At 37.0% G+C, this 20,120-nt stretch overlaps 2 protein-coding genes across 2 annotated transcripts; one reads left to right on the top strand and one right to left on the bottom strand.

Annotated features, from left to right (window-relative positions):
* The first annotated feature begins 9,303 nt into the window (after positions 1-9,303).
* On the top strand, positions 9,304-14,749 carry ATSIK (Protein kinase superfamily protein). The gene is made up of 5 exons (XM_089166683.1): positions 9,304-9,590; positions 10,454-11,126; positions 12,027-12,284; positions 13,110-13,229; positions 13,512-14,749. The coding sequence occupies exons 2-5, from the start codon at positions 10,473-10,475 to the stop codon at positions 14,142-14,144; spliced, it is 1,665 nt and encodes a 554-aa protein (XP_089022809.1). The 5' UTR covers positions 9,304-9,590; positions 10,454-10,472; the 3' UTR covers positions 14,145-14,749.
* Positions 14,750-16,979: 2,230 nt separating this feature from the next.
* Positions 16,980-20,044, bottom strand: LOC149008034 (putative pectinesterase 11). The gene is made up of 5 exons (XM_089167197.1): positions 19,824-20,044; positions 19,587-19,740; positions 19,273-19,461; positions 18,930-19,165; positions 16,980-17,127 (listed from the first exon to the last, which is right to left on the bottom strand). Exons 1-5 carry the CDS (start codon positions 20,042-20,044, stop codon positions 16,980-16,982), a joined length of 948 nt encoding a protein of 315 aa, XP_089023323.1.
* Positions 20,045-20,120: the final 76 nt, after the last annotated feature.

Genomic DNA, 20,120 nt, shown 5'->3' with positions numbered 1-20,120 from the left:
AAAATTCCTTAATGGGCCTACAGTAGCCCAGCCCAGTTATAAAGCTTTCAAGAATTCAGTTCGTCTTGCCTGAAAAATTGTTCAAGGCAGGACCTGAAACTCACAGCTGAGCCCATCTCGTTAAAAGTTAAATATGGGCTTGGAGACCACGAGCTTGAGGCCCACTATACTCTCAATGCCAATCTCAAAGGCGGGAAAGAGATTATTCAAATTTCAAAATGAAACGGCTATATATTTCCGCATGCCAAATGTGTCCACCTCTTTCCCTTTTCGTCTGAAGCATCACCAGCTTCAACGTTGTTTCACCATCCCTGCTCATGATGCAGGCGGTGGTGAAACATCGTGAATGGATCATCAAAGTTAACGCCAAGGCGAAGAACTTCCATTTCCAGATCAGAGGCTCAAGAATTCTACCCAATTGGAGATTCTCCCTTCTTCTTAAGCTCCAGAATCTGATCTTGAAGATCGAATCAAATTCTGAACCTGAATCATGGTTGAGGCGGAGAAAGAACTTGATTAGGTCAAAATGCCTCGGGTTTCTTGATGCTTGTGGGGTGAAGAAAGTCAAGAAACTTGCTCTTCTGAAGAAGAGACCCGAAACTGGTTTTCCGTGGAGAAGGCAAGGCTGGTTTATTTCTCAGGTATGTGTATGTTCTCTGTTCATCGTTCTGCAGTATTCTTTATATAAGATTGGAAAAAAGAAGTTCGAATGATTTTGAATCATATTCCTAAATCAATTGCTGCATCTCACTATCTATACATGAAAGCAAATGCATTTGGATCCTCCTCCTCTGTAGTGGGTAAAGGATTTGGATTCGTTTTGAAGGTGGGTTTCAGGTCATGTTGTTTGTTCGGAGTATTCGGGGGTGGCCCCCCAAGAATATCTGTTTCCACCATCTTAAAGAACCACATGCCCCCCAAAATAAAATAAAATAGAAAAGAGAACAACATCTAACTTATCAAGTTTATAAACCCGTTTGGAAAAAGTAAATTCAATAAAACAACTAAAACAACGACAATTCCATATCTCATTTCTTTTTTCTCATCTCCCTTATCTATTTTTTCTTCTCCACGCCAAATATGAGAGTGCAATTTAAATTCAAATTCCACATCGGCACCTTCTCAATCCTCCTCTCTCTCACCCACGACAATTAATTTACCTAATTTTTATGTAACTCCCATTAAAAATAATATTCGTGGGACCCGTGGGTCCCACATGGCCCCTCTTCGGCCCCCCAAAGTTCTCGCTCCCCCGGTTTCGTCATGTTGTTTGTTCAGTATTCTGAATCACTTTACTGAATATTTCAGGTTGGAGATTCAAGGTTTTCTCAGCATAAGACGTGGAATAAATTAAATGGACTCCTTTATGTTTTGGCACCCTTCTTCTTTCTGTACATGGTAAGATCAAGTGATGACCTTGTCGATTTCTTAATTCTGCTAAATGAAGCCTTGGGTATCAACGCAGAGCGCTCTTGAAATTATTAAACACTTTTATTTATTACAGCCAAGAACTCAATTTGAATGTGAAAGTCTTGGACTCTTGTTGAACCACGTATTTATGAAGTTAAATATACAGATTCAGATGTGATTCCATATTTTCAGAGTTTTTTTTAGTTCCTTTTGAGTTGTTTAAAACTATACTTGAAGAACACAAGTACCTTTCTTTGCATATTTCCTTACTCTCTCTCCAATTTTTATTAGTCAATCTATTCACATAGTATTGACGATTTTAATTTATTAATAAATAACCAATTGCAGTTCTCTCTCCAACCCCACGCGTTTTTGATTCTTTCTGTATATGTTACTTCCCTTTCTCAAACCTCTGTATCCTTTACACATTCTCTTCTTTAAATCTTTTCTCTCTTCGATCTTCATTAGTCAAACTCTGTAAAATTATCTATGCCCTATGGGCAATATAGCTTTCAATACTCAAGCCTTGAGTGAAGGAATTCTCCCTTCATCCATCTTCCACCTACATCTCTCTCGAGTTTTGCTCTCTTTCCCTCCTGTGCAACCCAAAGAGGGAAACCACACTCTCCCTGCCGGCAACGACAACCACCCCCACCTAAGCCCTTCCCCTGCTAGAAACCACCAAAAGTCGAACAACACAAACTGTAGATTTAAAGCAAAAAGCCAATTCCAGAACCCACGAACATAATCGATGGAGCGATGTGAATTCTTCTGATTTCATCTTGTTGAATTCTAAGATGTTGAGAGTGATGTCAAGCAACGGATTCTCATCTTTGTCTGCGAGTAGCAAGCAATTTAGTACTCTTGTTATGGGATTATCCGATAATGTGTCTTCATCAAATGAGAAATCATGAAGATTAAGGAGGAGATAAAGAGGAAGAAGGTGTTCGAGAATAAACTCAACAAGCTCAAATCAAACTATATGTTTCATTCCAACTCAAACTTCCCTTCTAAAAATCTGAGTTTTCCGCTAGGCAAATTGGTTCCATGTGGAGTGAGATGCTTATCAAAGATTAACCTCTCGAGATTTCCAAATAACAGAGTGAAGACAGAATCAGAGAGTCATTGAATCATAATCGGAAAGACGAAACCGATAACTTCCTTCCCTCTTTCATTTCATCTTTTTTTTCTTCTTCTTCTCTTTGTTCTCTACGTTCTGGGTTTCAACACCCCTCTTCTCTCCTATGTATGGGTTCCACCTAAATTACTCGACTCTAATAATTGATTTCTCTCACCATAGATCGAATCAACCTCTCCCTTCTTCTCCATCGAACTGTACTGTTCTGTTCTGCTTCTCAACATTAGCAAAAGCCCTAGTTTTGCAAAACAGAGTACTGATGCCAATCTTTTTTGTATAATTAATCAAACCCCAACCCTCAAGAAAATCGAACACCCAACTAAATGTTATTGAGAATACAAATCCAAGATTCAATAGTTTTCGATAATCACAAAACGTATTTGGATTTTAGATAACATTTTTTTTGGGGAAAGACCCAAAAAATCTACAAAATGAACTCCTTGAATCTATAACTGCAATACCTTGTAGAGACAGATATAGCCAAAGGTGGGGGTGTGGGGGTTTACGGAACCGTTGTGCTCGATTTGATGACAGACTATTGATATATGACCGTTTCTAAACTGAAAGCATCCAAACCGAGAAAAACATATTGGTCTTTGAGTTGAGATTACAGGTGAATTCGTTTCGTTGTTCATCAAATGGTTCTATTTCTTAATTGGAGCTTTCATGGTGAGTAAGACGCGCGAGAAGGAGTAGGAAGAGGATGGATGACAGCGAGGGAAGGAGTAGGAAGACGATGGGTGAAGGGAGAATCCCTTCTCCCACCCTTCTCCCACCCCAAGGGTTGGGTATTGAAAGGTATACTGTCCAAAGGGCATTTCTGTAATTTTACTCATCATTTAGCAAAAGAATTTAATTGAGGGTAATTTGTAATTATGAATGTGGATGCCATGTAATTTATGAGACAATAGTGGGCGGTCACTAGTTTCACCCCAAATAGAGTGGGTGCAGTGTAATTTGCTCCTCTTTTTTTTTTTGGGGTTAGAGTAAGAAGGGTTTATTTAGGAACGAATACAAGAGAGAGGGTCAATAAGAGTTACATATGTATGCATATAAAGGGCTTGTTTTGCCAAATTGGTGAATCATTTTCGGAGACCATTTGGCCAAGAATGGCATCACAAGAACTTTCATCCAAAATCCAAACTGAAAATCCTAAATCTCTTAAGAATGTGGTTTATGAACGTAAGATATATGGACTCCAATTAGGTCATTCGGGTCACCCACCAAAATGTTTTGGTGTAGTCCATCTTCCAAATCGGATACAAGAATTCGGTGACATAACAGTTTTGAAAAGAATTACTGACTTTATCAATACTTCCTTGTCTGTATGTGAAAGTAACTTCTTCTTCCAGCCTTGCTGAATTTGTATTACAAGTCTTTTCTTTACTTTCATTGAATAATTCTTTCTGGAGACCTCAAAATGCACCGAAAGACCTAAATATTTGCTAAGTGGTGTGTTAGGACTAAATGTGAAGACAGACTTTTCCAAGTTAATCTCTGACCACCAGCGTAGTAATAGAATTCCATACATGCCTTCAAATTATACGAAAGGTGCACCGTACCTGGTATAGATATAGTTGTATCATGAGAGATTGATACGACTAACTAATATTAATACGTATAACCCATTAATGAACATATTTAATCATAAGGAACACGTCCCTAATAGTTTATGATTGTGTATTGCATGTTCATGCACCTCATAATGCCTATCACCTTTGACTACTCAGTATCACATGAGACTCATACGACTTTTAGTACTCAAACAATGACTTTGCATGCATGAGTATATAGATCATATGGGGTACCAAATTATTTATTATGATTGTCTAGTGCTTGCATATGTATGTCTCAATGCCTATCAGTTTTGACCACTTGATCGATTTTTCTCTTTTGAATGGTTAATTATATTAATTATAACCACTTACTTTGACTATTTTTTTTTTTAACCTATGTTATTAATATTTACTTGAATTCCCTCTTTACCTCTTTAAGAATGATCAAATGCACAAGTAACGAGGAACCCAAGAAATTCCATATTCCACATTCCATATTGAATTTCTATGGTCTCTAGTTTCAATTAGAATATTTATTCTTCCTATTTCCATGGGTTTGTGTCCATGGTCTTTTTATATTATTAACTTAAAGATCACGCAAACGCGATTATGACTTCGAGTTTGGCCATGGTTTTCTTTTCTTAAAAGAGTTTGGTAATGTTTTTACACTATCACAGGGTTGCTCAGTTGGTAAGATCAATATTTTTCAGTGGAAACGTCATAAATTTTGATTTTGCTTGATGGTATCTTATGTAATACGTTTATTCCCAATATATTAAAATTAAATAATATTTATTCATCTTTTATTACAAAAACCATTCATTGTGTTTTTGTACTTGGAGCTGCGAGTAGATTACAAATCCTCTACCCAGTGTGCTTCTTTGACATCTCTTTGGAGGGGGAGTATGTTTGAGCATTAATAAGGAAAATCAGAGATAAACTTCTCTTCTAAATATGTGGTGTAGAAGCATGAGAGGAACACAATATTGTAATTTTATGAGAAAACCAATTTTTAACTTAGAGATCATGCAAACGCGGCTATGGCTTCGAGTTTGGCCATGATTTTCTTTTCTTAAAGACAATTGGTAATGTTTTTTTTACACTATCACAGGGTCGCTCAGTTGGTAAGATCAATACTTTTCAGTGAAAACTTCTTAGGTTTTGATTTCGTTCGATGATATTTTATGTAATTTTCCTATTCTACCTAGTGTGCTTCCTTCAAGTCTCTTAGGAGGGCCCATAGTCTGAGTATTAATAAGGCGAATCAGAAATAAACTTTTATCCTAAATATATGTTGTAGAAATATAATATCTTAAGTCCTCAGATGACCTCTCCTTGTGGGTTGCGTTCCCTCTCCATTACACGATCAAAGTGGAATCAATCTCAAATCTAAAAGTTGACAATGTGAAATCTATTTGATTTCATGAATGCAAGGTATGAGATAAGGATAATGGTATACATACCATCAAGGGGATTAGGGGGTTGGAGGGGAGGGGATTAGTGATGCTGTACAACAAAAATGCAAAGATTATGGAAAAAAATATTTATCAATGTAGGGTTGATAGAGTAGTAAGATCAATACTTCTCAGTGGAGAGGTTATGGGTTCAATCTGTGGAACACAAAGCTCCCTTTGAGGATGTAATTAAGGTATATGGATGAACCTCAGACAAAAAAATTTTAAAAATAATTATTCAAATATCACTAAAATTCAATTGAATTCGCCCTTAACAGATAGAATATTATCCGAAGCCGTAAAAAAACAACAGGGTCTCATTTAAATCTAAACCCTTTAACCTAGATTTTGGATCACCTCTCATTAGCGTGCTCCCATGATGTTTGTTTGTAACACATTTTATTGGGGGGCCCACATTTAAAATCAATAATATAAGAGTTTTTTTTATGTGTGGTCTCTTTAGTAGACTACAAACTAATGTTGGATTATCTTAATGCGATACATTACGTGTGGATATAACCTGAAAGACACTTTGGTTCCTTCACGTTTGAAATCTAACTATTCTTAACGATAGCTAACGGTGTTAATCTGTTTGGGACCCACACATAAAAAACTCATAATTTAATTCAAGAACTGAATCTACAGTGGGACCCACACCAAATATGTGTATACAAGCATTTGAGAGCACTATTCCAGGCTCTTTAAGCCCTACCAATAAGCCACACTTGTGACAAATCAAGCATGTACATGGTTGAAATTAGTTTTGCATTGATATCCACATGCAATTTGATTTTTTTTTGTCAGACCTTCGCCCACCAAATTTGATTTTACATTGCGGCATTTTACACACGTGTCCAATTCATTGAATGCATTAATGTTGCCACACACCAGAATAATACAAAATTCAAAACAAGCCAAAGAAAGAATAATACAATTTCAAAACAGCTTCGTTTGGTGACTAACCAACCATGATCACCTTACAGATTTGACCCATGGACCATGGTCCACGTCTTTTTTCAATTTTTCAATTTTTCTCTACCCACAATTTTGAAAGACCAGCATCTGAATCTTTTTGAACGGGGACCAAAAAGTCGGTCCCACTCCACGTTCAGCCGTCGAGATGACACGCAACGATCAACAGACAAGAATTCGTGCACTCGATCCGGTTAGAAAGAGATACCGAATCAGCGGTCAGTGTTTCAGCTCAACTGATTTCATAATCGCTACGTAGTAGACCGGCTTCAAGTCTTCAACTACTTCGTTCAATTCAGGCTTACCTGCAGGTCAACTTTTGGTATCTGTTGACCAAAGTGCAAATTACACTTTTATTTACTAATAATTATTTTTACACTTCTTAAATTTCTCGTGTTTCTTGCTTCCATAAACAAAAAAAAATTGGTTGGAGAATCATTTTCTAAAACTGTTTTGTTTCTAATGATTGTTGTAGCATAAGTTGAAATTTATAAAAATTTGTGCTTCAAGAAACGCTTTTGATGTTTTCTATTCAAAGCAAAATAATCCTGATAAAACCCTCTCACAGATTGCGATATAATATTTTTGATTTGTTGTTTCTTCGACCTAAGCAATCGAGATTATTCGATTCTTCATCTTCTCATCCTACAGTGTTTAAAGTGACCGTATTCTTCTTCACCTTCTCTAACTATCTCTAGTTACTATAATAGAATTCTTGTTAATATTGCTTTCGCTTCTAGAAAGCAAGTTTGATCAAATGCCTATTAAAAGTATTTTTTTATTCTATAAACACTCAAAGTCGCCTTATGTGTCTTTTGAAGTCGAAACACTTGATGGGTTATCAAATAGGTCTTTATTTAATTATAAACATCCTCTATGTCGAACACTATTAATTTTAAAAATAGAAACCTATTTATCATTTTTTGAATTTAAATTTAAGTCTAAAGAAATACAAATTATATGCAAAAGTCAGTCAATTTCTAAGGTGGATCGAAAATTTTTCTTTATGTCGTGTTTATGAAAAACTTCAAAGTTTTACTAATACTTTAGCAAGTTCTATGATTTGAATATACTTTTTCTTTTAAGTTTTGAAATAAGAAAGGATAATGTGGGGAGTTTTGAAGATATAGTGCATGAATCTAATAGTAGGATTACAATTGTTATATAATTTAAAACACAAGGGATTTATATGTAATAGAGTAAGTTCTGAAGGGTGTAAACATAATTGTTTGCAAATACAAGGAGTTTAAATGTAATTATTTAAAGCCCGATCTAGTAAAACCGTTATGTATCGCGATATGTTATCTTACCAAAATCTGTTCGGAAATGGGAATATTTCCGAAATGGGAAAGTAATCTGTAATCGCTCCAGGGGAGATTTATGATTGAACAATTATTAATCTAGTTTTACTCTCTAAGCATGTTTTTTAAGGGTAACCACCAACCACAGAAGGTTTTCTAATTTCAAAATAACCTCTCTCTCTCTCTCTATATCTAACTCTTTCTCTCTCTCTCACACACACACACGCTTCTTTTCTCATTATTAAAAACCCTCAGACAACTGTAGATGTCAGTGGGCCCCACTCTGGGGTTTGAACATAATGCCGACCATTGATATCTTCGTCGTCACCTAAAATCTAATGGATTAGATTCAGTCAAAGAACCTATCATGATCCATTTCTTTGACCACCGTACCCCAGAAAAAATACTTCTTTATTTGAATTAATCAGATTTTCTTCCTTTTTTTTCTTTTTCCCTTCGTTTGACTGAATTGTCACTTCGAAACCCCATTAAGAATGCAAATTCCAACCCAAATCGAATATCCTCTGGCTCTTCTTTCAAATCCCGTTTTTGCCCCCATTGAAAACCGCACCGGTCCAACCGAACCAGATGTTTTTTTGGTTCTTTTCTAAGGGCCTGTTTGGTTGTGTGATTCTTGAACTGGTTTTTTGACTCCATTTGGTTGAAAAACATGGAGCGGTTTATGAATCAAGTTATTTCAAAATATAGGGTAAAAACGTAAATGAATTGAGTTCTGAGTTTTGGGTGAAATGAGTGTAATGAACCCTACGTATAAAAGGGGTTGAATGAGTGGATTTACGTTTGACGGAACAACACTCGAACAACCTTCTCTCTCGACTCGACTACAGTCTCAAACAGCCTTCGACTCTTGAAAGTAAGTTGAAATTTTGTTCTTGATGTTCTTATTCAACTTTTCTTCTAGTTTTTCTGAGTTTTTTTTCTCCTCACGGTAGAGTTTCAAAAAACCGAAGGAGAAGGTGTTGTCTGAAGCTTGAAGGTGAGGTCATCAGTGAAAATAAATATTTTCAAGTAATCACAATTCAACAAGTCCTGATAACCTCCCAGTATTGCTCTGCCGACGCTTCTTTACCATGAATTTGAGTGGAACATGTAAGACTCACAAGAGGTTCTATTCTAAATTTTTGTTTGTATTGATATTCAGATGTGGATCGCACACTAAATTTATGTGCTCGCTCGACAGGGAGGTGATCTCGAGTCAATTCACATAGGTCTATTGGATCAGTCTCGACCGATAGCAATGAGATCCACAATTAGGGAACCATGGTTGGACCAATTAAAAATCGAATTGGTTCATTTGTGGTTCAGTATAGGGCCGGATTTTAAATCTATGGATTTGCCCATAAGAAAACTATTTCTGCTGTTTTTGAAAAATCACCGCTGTCTATATTTGTTTATTTATTATATTAATAAATATACGATAAGAGATTATTTTAACTGCTTTGACTGTTGCTTCTCGGTCTCCATCTTTCTTTCTCTCTCTCTTCTCCCTCAAATCCTTCTGGTACTTTTGCTTCTCTTTTCTCTGCTTGCGCCTCTACTTTCATTTGACTTCTTAGGGTTTCGTTTTATCTTCCTTGGGGCCTGAACTCATCTTTGCATTAACCTTGATCGATCTGACGAGAACGAATTCTGTAGTCCTGTTTGGATCTGTGGTTTGTTGATCGGGTTACATAGCATCGACGGCAATCTTATTTTTCAGGAAACGGACCCCCTTGAGGTCTTTGTAGCTTTTTTCAAGGTTAGATTCTTCTGAGGAACACAAATATTGAAACTTTTTAAGATTCCGATGGTTTTGCTGATTCCAGTGAGCTCAATTTCCCTGGCGTTTCCATGTTTTAGTTCGCGGGTTCCTTTTAATCATTCAAAGTGAAAAAGTTTTTAGACATTTGATGAGTAATAAGTGTTTTGGTTTTCTTATCGTTTCTCATTTTTATTTTCCTTTGATACTGGTTTGCTTCTTCTAAGTATTTGTGTTTTCTTTTGGAATTTGGATCAGGAACCGTCCTTTATCGTAGTTCCTGATGTTCTGTGGCTCTGTTGTTTTAGTCGAGGAATATAAGCTGCATGATATATTAATGTCGGTTCTTGTTGGGGATTTTGTGGTATTCTTTGTCTATTTTTAGTTGTGTTCAATTACATAGGATTGCTTGGTGAAGTCATATAGCTGGTGTTGTTAGTAGTGTCCGCCTTTTGTTTCGGATTATTGAATTTTATCATACCATTTTTCTATTTTTCCTCAATTCAATCTGAAATTTCTAATATTATTATGAAGATTGTAAACGGTAATATGTTGGACTAGTGGAGGATTTTAATCTTACATCTAAAAGTAATCAGAGCTAATTTTGGCCCAATTGTATTGCAATTCAACCAATTCACTTTACTGGAAGAGAAGTAAAGGTTTTGCCAAGTTTCCTTCCTGGTTGAGAAGTCTTATCTATTCATTGAATTTTTAGTTCCATCGGTAGAAAAAAAAAAATGATATTCTTTCCTATTTATGCAGGTTTTTGCATTTTTAGGCACGTTGATATTCTTCAAAGTCTGTTAATTGTTTGTTATTTATTTGGGTTCATTAAGTAACCTTTATTTTGTCCCCTGTTGCAGGAATAGGTTTTGAAATTTCATGCCTAAAATGGGTTGTTTCCCAGTCTTGAAGGGCAGGAAGAAGAAGTCTGAGAAGTCAATCTACATTAAACGTGTAAATCCTCAAGAGAGCACACCCACAACACTCCCTGAGCCTCAAACGCATAGTAGAGCACTTCAATCTGCTCCACCAAGCTTCAAGACAAGGCCCGCAGGTATCCAGCCTACAGTTATCCAACCTGCTAATAGAGTCACCAATAATAGAGCCCGTGCATTATCTGCTCCTTCAAGCTTAAATGTGGAAGACGAGGATGCACTCTCATCTTTTGAGTACGATGAACAAGAAGAGTTGAAGAACCGAGGTGGTTTGCCTAAGGATCAGCGGGTCCCAAGCCCACAACCTCTACCTCTTCCTTCACCTAAGAGTACTGGGTCTGGTTTGTTGAAGAATATGGGGAGCTTTAAATCAGTGAACATGAGTGGTCCTCTTGCTGCCTCTGGTCCTTTACCTCTACCTCCTTTGGGACTTCGTAACTTCTCATACGAGGAGGTTGCATCTGCTTGCCAGTATTTCTCACCAGTCCAATGCATGTCAGAAGGCCTGTCTTCCATTAATTACAGGGCTTCTTTTGGTGAAGATTCATCAGGTGTCAAGAAATTTGAAGCTACAGTTGTTCGAATTCCATCTACTCAGGTAACTAACAATTCTTTCTGAGGGAACAAGGGGAAAGTTGTTGGTCCATTGGGGAAGGAACTTTTTCGTTTCATCAAGGATTTAATCAAACCATTTTATTGTTTTTAGGTAATAGTTATGAGATTTTTGTGTTTTTTGTAATTCTTTGCTTTGCTTGCAGATTTGGCAAATCTTAATTATCTTAAGTTGGTCTTATGCTGCTAGTAATGCATAAGTCCTTGAAAACTTGTGCAGAACTTTTGGATACTGAACAAATATATGAAAATTAGTTAACAGGACGCACCAGTAAGAGAGGGTGAACAACCCCCCCCCCCCCCAAAAAAAAAAAAAAAAAGAGAAGGAAAAGGGGGTTATCCCCACCATGTGGAATGTTTGTTTCTCGACTCAAACCCTTGACCATTAGATTATGATGGAGCAACCTTTCAGTTGTGCCAAGGTCCACCCTCTAGTTTTCGGGACACTAAGTATTGTCTGACAATTGAATAGTACGGTTAGGACAGGTGGGCTGTTGACCTAAAGTTAACCTCAGGTTGAGATCTGAAACTGAGATTCATCAAAGGAATATAATGAATTGATTGATTCTTTGGGTGACAGTCGCAAGAATCCTGAGTTTCATTTAATCAGTTATCTTGAGACCGAGGTCACCGATCAAAAATTTTGAATTGAGTGAAGACACTTAAATTGTTTAAACTGAAACCAGGTTGAACTAATAAATGAATTCTGGGCCACTGCTTCTTTTTAATGCTGTGTGCATATGGTTGCTGCTTTTGTTGGCTAGCATATTTAGTTGGTGTAGGACTGATGATAGCATTGCTTGTAGGAGATTGCTTTGCATTCATCATTGTTTTTTAAGTTTTGTTAATGAGGCTGATATACCTTGCACTATTTGAATATTTCCAGGGTTTCAAAGAATTTGTACAGGAGGTCAATACGCTTACTTCTTTGCAACATCCCCAGCTCTGTAAATTGATCGGTTTCCATGCACGTGAAGGTTCAGATCAACGAATGTTGGTTTATGAGAGGTTATTCCACGGAAGTTTAGACAAGTTGCTTTACAGGAAATCTGATGGCCCACTGATTGACTGGAATGCCAGGATGAAAGTGGCATTATATGCTGCACAAGGTCTTGCATTTTTGCATGAAGAAGGACCATTTCAGGTACGTGGCATTCCTTTCAGATTTGTAGAGCTTAGTTGAAGTTTATGTTACCGCAGACCAGTGGCCACTATGATTCACTGATATCTGTTCATTACTAATCTCCTTTGGGTCCGTAAAGCAGCAGTATGTGTCCAACCTTGTAGATCTATATCCATAATTGACTTGTTTATTTGGTTCTAGCATGTATTTTCCTTGGGTGATTGTATCTGCTAAATACAGAAGTTTTAAATTAGTGTCATCTAGATTATGTTTGGAAGCACAGAAAAGAAAAAACATAAAGAGAGAAAAATCATGATGATATGATGATTGACTCCCCCCCCTTTTTCAAACTCATGCAATGTCTTTACATAATATTTTCTTTTTCGACGTCCAAAAACTGCCAAAATTTTCAAGTAATTTTTCCTTTTGAAAATAATCTTTCAGCAGAGAGATTCATTTCCTAGAACAATGCTTTTTTCAGTCATTAGATATTGTCCTCTTCCCCAACCACTCTGGATTGGAATATCCATTTCATTAGAACAATGCTTTAAGGTTGCTCATTGTGAATCTAGTTACAGGTTCCATACTTTCTGTGAAAACAGCAGTAAGGCTGTGTACATTATGAATCTCCCTATTCCCTGCAGTGGCGAGTCCTCATCCACTGTGTACACCCCCTTTCTTTTGGATTTTCTAAATGAAAAATCAATCAGTATGCACCATAGCATCCCTCTTCGTTTTGGTAGAAAATTTGTAGTAAAGCTTGATAAGAATGTTTTTTTTTCTTCTCTCCAATGATATTCTCTTATCATTTAATTTTCACTGAAAATATTTAGTTGTAATTTGCAGGCAATGTACAATGAATTCTCGACAGCAAATATACAGGTTGACAAAGATTTCAGTGCAAAGCTTTCAGGTTATGGATGTGTTTGCCATAATGCTGGGTTGGAGATATCAGACACGTCACCGGTAAGTTCTGATGAACTGGTACTGTACTTTTATGCTAGTGAATGGTCATGGAGAAATTAATTATGCTAATAACAGGAAGCTCTCATCCGATGTTACTTGGTCAAATCAAAGAAAAAGGAAGATCAAAAGATCATTGGAATCTTACCCTAGCTATATGATTAGTGGAAGTTTCAATGGTTAATTGATGTGTGTTTATGGCCTGTGATACTTCTTGTTTGTTTATTGACCCATATAATGTATGGATTGGTTTTGTTGATTTCTGTTCTTCCATATTATTCTCAGGCATTGGCTAGTATGTCAGTGGAGATCTTAGAAGGAGGACTGCTCACACCGAAGAGCAATGTGTGGAGTTACGGGATTGTGCTTCTTGAATTACTTACCGGCCGAAAGAATCTTGATAGCCGCCACCCCAAAGGAGAAAAGAACATAGTTAAGTGGTGCCGACCTTTCCTATCCGATGACAGCCGACTAGCCTTGATCATGGATCCACAGTTAAAAGGGCGCATTCCCACAAGAGCAGCACGGACTGTGGCTGACATTGCTCTTAAATGTCTCCAGAAGGACCCATCAGAAAGACCCACCATGAGAACTATTGTTGAGGCTCTCAAAGACATTCAAGACATGAAGTACTCCTGTTTGTTTCCTCTTCAAGAACCTGAAGCAATAACCAGAAAATTGATGGCAAGGTCTCCTAGTCTCAATGGCATTGTTACTCCACATCCCAGATTAAGTTTCTCTCCATCACCTCCATCAAGAACCCAGCCTCCCGTTTCTACTTCAGGTCGGCATTCGATGCCCCTTGCTCTTCCTCCTCCAACATGTTCATCCATAATCTCTGTGGATGAGATTATTGCTCCGGAAGGTCGTAAATCGGCATCATCAGTGGTTAGAAGACCTGGAGTTGAAGGTTTTTGATTGTTGATATTACAAATATAGCTTCTTAATTTTTTCTTCTTTTCTTCTTTGCTTTGGATTCAACATGTTACATAGAAGATAAAGATGTAGTCCACTTTACCTTCCATCCCCTCATAAGATGAAAGTATAGAGGGATGGATCCTTTTGTAGATAAGGAGATATTCTTATGCTGTTTTGAATGGCCATGCCCAGTTTGGACCTTCAACCCATGTCTCCCCTCTTTCCCTTTCCCAATAGCATTGGCTGGTTTGAAGGATTCCACAAATGCAAATCAAATCTAATAAGGAAGTCTAATCACTCTCATTCAAGAGTAAAACAGTAATTGGTTGGGATGGGAGAGTCTGCAACTCTGCATGGATGGTTTCAAAATGAGAGAAAGAGAGAACCAATCTGAAACTGGCATGAACAACATAATTGTTGGATCAAAGCAAGTTTGAAGTGGGTGAAGATCCACAACAATGGCGGCTTTTCTGAGGTTGCAGTGAAGAAAGTGCCTAATAACGAAAGTCCAGTCTCAATCAAATGATCAGAACTTTGAATTTACCATTCCATGCCGTATAGTTGGACCACCAGCAAGAACAAGTGGTGGGAAACTGTATATATCAACCAAATTTCCAACCATCAGACCCCGAAAATTACGTTCAAACCCATCAATTAATTCCATGTTGCTTTCCAGTCTCGGATCAAGACAATCTTGTCGTGGCAATGGCCGTGCCACCAGAAGTTTGAAAATGTCAGAAAAGTGTACCAGAATTTATTGTGTGGACAGTGGAAGGATAAAATGATCCAAAGATGATTATTATCCACAATGTGGTTGGCTGGTTATGTGGTGTCCAAGAGTCTCATATGTGCTATTCCCGAAAGGACTCCTTGTGGCTATGTCAGAGGGTTTCTTTAATGTTGTAGCGGCTTCAGATAATAAAACTCAAATCGTGTCGATTTTGGGTATCTCAAAAATGAAAAAAGAGAGATGATTTATTGGGGACCAATTTATCTATAGTAAGGTCAAGTCTAAAAATCTTAATTTTCTCTTGCAAAATATATTTTGCATATTTGCTTCTAGGAAAGCTTCCTCTTTATCTTTTGTTGGGAGAGCGGTGCTAATCAAATCGGCTTTGCAGCCTCTCTCTCTATCACATGCAATGTTTCTGTTTTCCTGAGTAAATTTGTAACCAAATTGAGTATATGTGTCAAAAGTTTTGGCTTGAAAATTCGGCAAAACCCAAGTCGCTCATTCTTATTTCTTGGGATAAGTGTTGTTGGCCTAAAAATTTGGGAGGTCTAGGTTTTGGAATAATGAAAGACGTTAATTATGCTCTTTTTCTTAAGTAAGGTTGGAAGCTCCTGTTGGAACCCCCACTCTCTTTGGGCTACTATTGTTAAAGCAAAAAACTTCTCTAAACCAGCATTTTTAATTCCAAGGTGAAGAAAATGAGTGGCTCGTGGCCTTGGCGGAGCATTTTTAGTATCATTCCTAATTTACAAGAAATGTTGTTTAGACAAATAGGGATTGGAATGAACACTTTGTTTTGGTTTGACCCTTGGTTACCTAGGGCAAAAACTATTGACGGTGAATACCTGAATAAGACTATGTGGGAGAAGAAACTACGGTTCAAGGAGGTGCACACTGGTTGTCAACTGCGTGGAACTAAGATAGAAACTTTTTGGCATATTTTCATCTCATGTGATTAGACCAAGAGGATTTGGGCTGCAGGACCATTGGGACTGCTAGCCCAACACTCAATCATGGATTTATGTCTCTACTTCTTTAGTGGGAGAAACCACCTCAGCAAGGATGCAACTCGCTGGTTTTTCTCTGTGTTTATAATTACCTGTTTCTGTCTTATGGTCCAAAAGAAATGTGGTGACCATGCTTAAAGAGAAACCCAACCCCCATAAACTAATTGCTAGTATTTTTACCTGGTTTGACCTTAAATTATGTCCCACACCAATGCTAAACAATCACTTAGATACAACTTCAACCACTTATCATGATGAAACCAAATGTTTATGTCATACAATGATTATTGATATGCAACTTCACTCCCGCATCCTTTTCTGTGCAGGAGTACTTAACAGATTTCTAGACAAAGCTGCTTGGAGTGTAGGGATTATTAGTAACCAGCGATTGCTATTCATTAAAACAGGTGCTCTTGAACATAGAGTGAAATGAAAGCTGTGCTGCAGACTATTATCTAATGACTCAATCATCCAACCGTCAAGATTACCCATGTGGATGAAGTTTAGTGCAACATTGACGGGGTGTCTCGGATACTACCTAAACCAGTGAACAACGTATGGCCTCTTTATTCCCTCGTTGTTCTCTTAAACCTTTATGCTCAGGCAGCTAATTTGTCTTTTTGCAAATTTAAATCCCCCACTTTACTTTAGTATTGTGTTAAACCTAATTTGTCAACCCTCTATGCAATGGGCTCTTGAATATACTATTGCTCAATATCTGCAAGAATCAGTATCAAAATTTTCCATAATAAATATCTCAAGCACCTGAATGAAGTTTGCAAGAGGAAAATGGGACAAAAATAATCTGCCTCATTGAAACTATAATTGAAGGTTGCCTTCCAATGTTATAGGGAAAAAAAGGAACTTAATTGCAGTGCTTCCACTTCTGGGTCTTGCAAAGACAATGGTAATTATGCCACCATCAGTGTGACTGTGTGAGGTTTGATCCCATAAACAAGATCGGGCCTTGAGCAAGGAGGTTACTAATTAAACCTTGCAAGCGTTCTGTCCTGATCAAGAAAAAAAATAAAAGCTTACAACTGCAGAAACCCCAAAAGAAGAAGTAGGTTAGAAAAAACACTTCAAAAAATAATCTTAATGAGGACCTGGAAGAAACCCAGAACGAAATGTAGATCCAAGTAGTTCCTGTACATGCTTGCCCAGTTGGTCTTGATCAACGAGGAGACTAGAGGCCATCACACCAACTCTCAAACTCTTCAAGCCTGATCCCAAGTTGGAGTATCTGAGCAAGCAAAATGAAATAGAGATTTGGGAATCAGATAAATGAGATGTCTGAGTTTGTAAATTGGTAAACTCTAAACCCTTTAAAATGTAAAAATAAAAAATATAATTTACAAGAAAATCCCGCCATTTGATTATCAATTGTTCGATCTTAATTTGATTACATAGAGCAGTCACCACCGTTGGCAGTGGCCAGCAGCGGTTGTTGTAAATAAAAATCCCTGGATAACGCGAGAGACTCTTACCTTCGATGCAAGTCTTTTTTTTTTTTAAGAGGAGAATGTTTTGAGACCAGACCACCAAGATTTACAATTGTCCAAGACCCATGTAACACCACCATGTAAGGACACGGCTATTTCATTTCTTGCACAAGTAAACAAACTGGAAGTTAAAGAAAGGGAAGGGAGGAAAGTGAAATATTGTAACTGATAAAAGAAATGTCAATAAACCTTATTGTTTGAACTACTCAAACTCTTCAAATATTTGAGGATTGTATTTTCATTCACATTTTTCTTTTCCAAAAATATCATAGCCTGAAATTCATTTAGAGCTAATGTAAAATTTTGTAACTGAGGTTTGAATAAAAGTTTTTTTTTTTTTCTCAGTTCAAAGATTTGAATAATTTCATATGTCTCCCTATAATCCTCTGTTGAGGATGACCCATGTTTCACATTGTGTTGCTGACGAACACGGGTCCACATAGCCCGTAGAGGGTCCATGTACCTTTGGCTCAAAGTTTCTTAATAGTTTGGGCTTTGGCCCATAAAAGCGTGAAAAAAAAAAAAAAAAAAAAAAAAAAAAAAAAAATAAAAAAATATATATATATATATATATATATATATATATATATATATATATATATTGTCTTAGAACAGAACATCTAATGTAGTTTTTTTTAGAAGATTATAGTGAAAAACTTAATGGTAGATGTAGCCTCACATTGAGGTGAATCAGGGTAAAATTCGTGTCTCATTCTTCCTTGTTTTTTATTCAATTGTGTGTGATTGATCGCTCTAATCCTAACATCCTCTTTCAAGCACAAATAAGGCAATAATGATGAAGGCATTTAGAAGTCGATTGCTTCATTATGTTTATACACAAAACAAATAATAATTATATCAAATTCCCATTATTTATTCATTCTAAAAAAAAAAAATAAAAAATAAAAAATAAAAAATAAAAAATTAAAAACAAGAAGAAACTCTCATTGTTACGTATACAAAATAATTATTACATCATATTGACAGAAGTACGTTATTCTTGTTTGAACACAGAAAGAAAAATCTCAACTCTTATTACTTGTTGGGTTTGATGAATGGGGGCCTATTGAGAAGGGTAGGTGCAGGCCTAAGCCAACTTCGGCCACCGATCATGCTCATATCCAAGTAGGGTTGTACCTGTTCACTTGTAAGCTTTTTCGTCCAATTAACCCTTCCTGTTAAAGTTGCTCCTGGTCCATAATTTTGGTACTCCCCATAGAAGACCGTACTGAAAGCATATAACACAACAATCAAGAGAGAGAGAGAGAGAGAGAGAGAGAGAGAGAGAGAGAGAGAGAGATTTGGGGTTGTCCTTATAGTAGGGTCATATCAAAGTCCAAATCCACGTGGTGGGACCCACTAATGCTTCTCAACTACACAACAGGGGGTGGGACCCACTGAAGGTCAAATCTCTAATACATTTTGTCAATATTCAGAGGTGTGTTTCACTTTGCCCGGTTGTGTGGTTGAAAAACGTAAGGAGAACACATTCTTCTCTCCTAACAAGGAGATGATCCGGATTCTTTATATTATATTGACCTACCCATGAGTGGATGGTTTACCCCAATCGTCCCATCCTTGAGGTAGAATAGCGTTAGACATTTCAGTCATGGCGAACACCACCCTTGAGTAAGGACCCCATGGCCTTCCTAAGAAGCATTTTCCCACTCCTATCACCTTGCAGTGCGAGAATGTGTAACATGTCTGCTCTAAAGTTGATTCTCTTTTTTGTGCTGTGACTGCCCCAGTTTGTTCCGACAAGGTTTGAATATGAGAGTACTACAAGTCAATGCCAATGAGAATTTATTAGAATGCTATCTGCTCTCTTAGTGAGTCATGAATTCTCGAATTGTGAAAGTGTTAGATAGCTAGAGATAGATATTCACCTCAAAGAGAGAAGCAGCATTTCCAAAGATGAAATCTGTGCCACCTTGGATGAAAGAGGTGTTGTAATAGTGATTTCCTAAATGATCAAAGAGGGTATCTTGATAAGATCGTATCCAGCAATCGTAAAATGCTACTCTATCACCTGATACCTTCAATGCCACTGCTCTCTCTCCTTCCCCATGTGTATTCTGATGATCAGATTAGCATCAATAATAAATAAGTGAGATCCATTGATAGCCCAAGAAAGGATTTTGAATGCGAAGAAACAGATATTTGGATACTCTCTCCCTAGAATTGAGATGGTAATATATACCTCTATTGTGAGATAACGACCCACAAAATCATTGGCCAATATGGTGACAGTAGGAGACTCGTCTATGTTGCCGAAGGCATTCCCCGTAATTATGGTTTTATTTGCCACTATTCCACTTAGCGTTACCAAGGGTTTATCCACAATTACTTTTTCTCTACAAAATAATATCAAAGATCACGAAAAGTTTAATTTGAACTTCATTTTCATGACTAAATCATTAAGGTGAAAGAGATAAACCTGTAGGTTCCTGGTTCAATCCGTATGAAGACATATTCAGAATTATTTAATGGGATAGCATTGATTGCATCTTGTATCTTCTCAAAATCACCTTTTCCAGATTGATCGACTTTGATTCCATAAGCTGTGGACGGATCCGGAGCTTCATTTATACCAAAAGTTGAAAAACTGATTGTGGTAAAGAAGAGAACAATAACACAAACAGGAACTTGAATCTTCATTTTCAGCAAAGTAATCTTTTCAAGCTGATGAATAGATAGTAAATGTAGAAAGTATATATAAGTAAGAAACAACAAG

Source organism: Hakea prostrata, chromosome 8, assembly GCF_041222555.1.
Source record: "Hakea prostrata isolate BN-2017 chromosome 8, UWA_Hpros_2, whole genome shotgun sequence".
In the NCBI taxonomy this organism is placed as follows: Eukaryota; Viridiplantae; Streptophyta; class Magnoliopsida; order Proteales; family Proteaceae; genus Hakea; species Hakea prostrata.
This window is presented reverse-complemented; position numbering and strand designations above follow the sequence as displayed.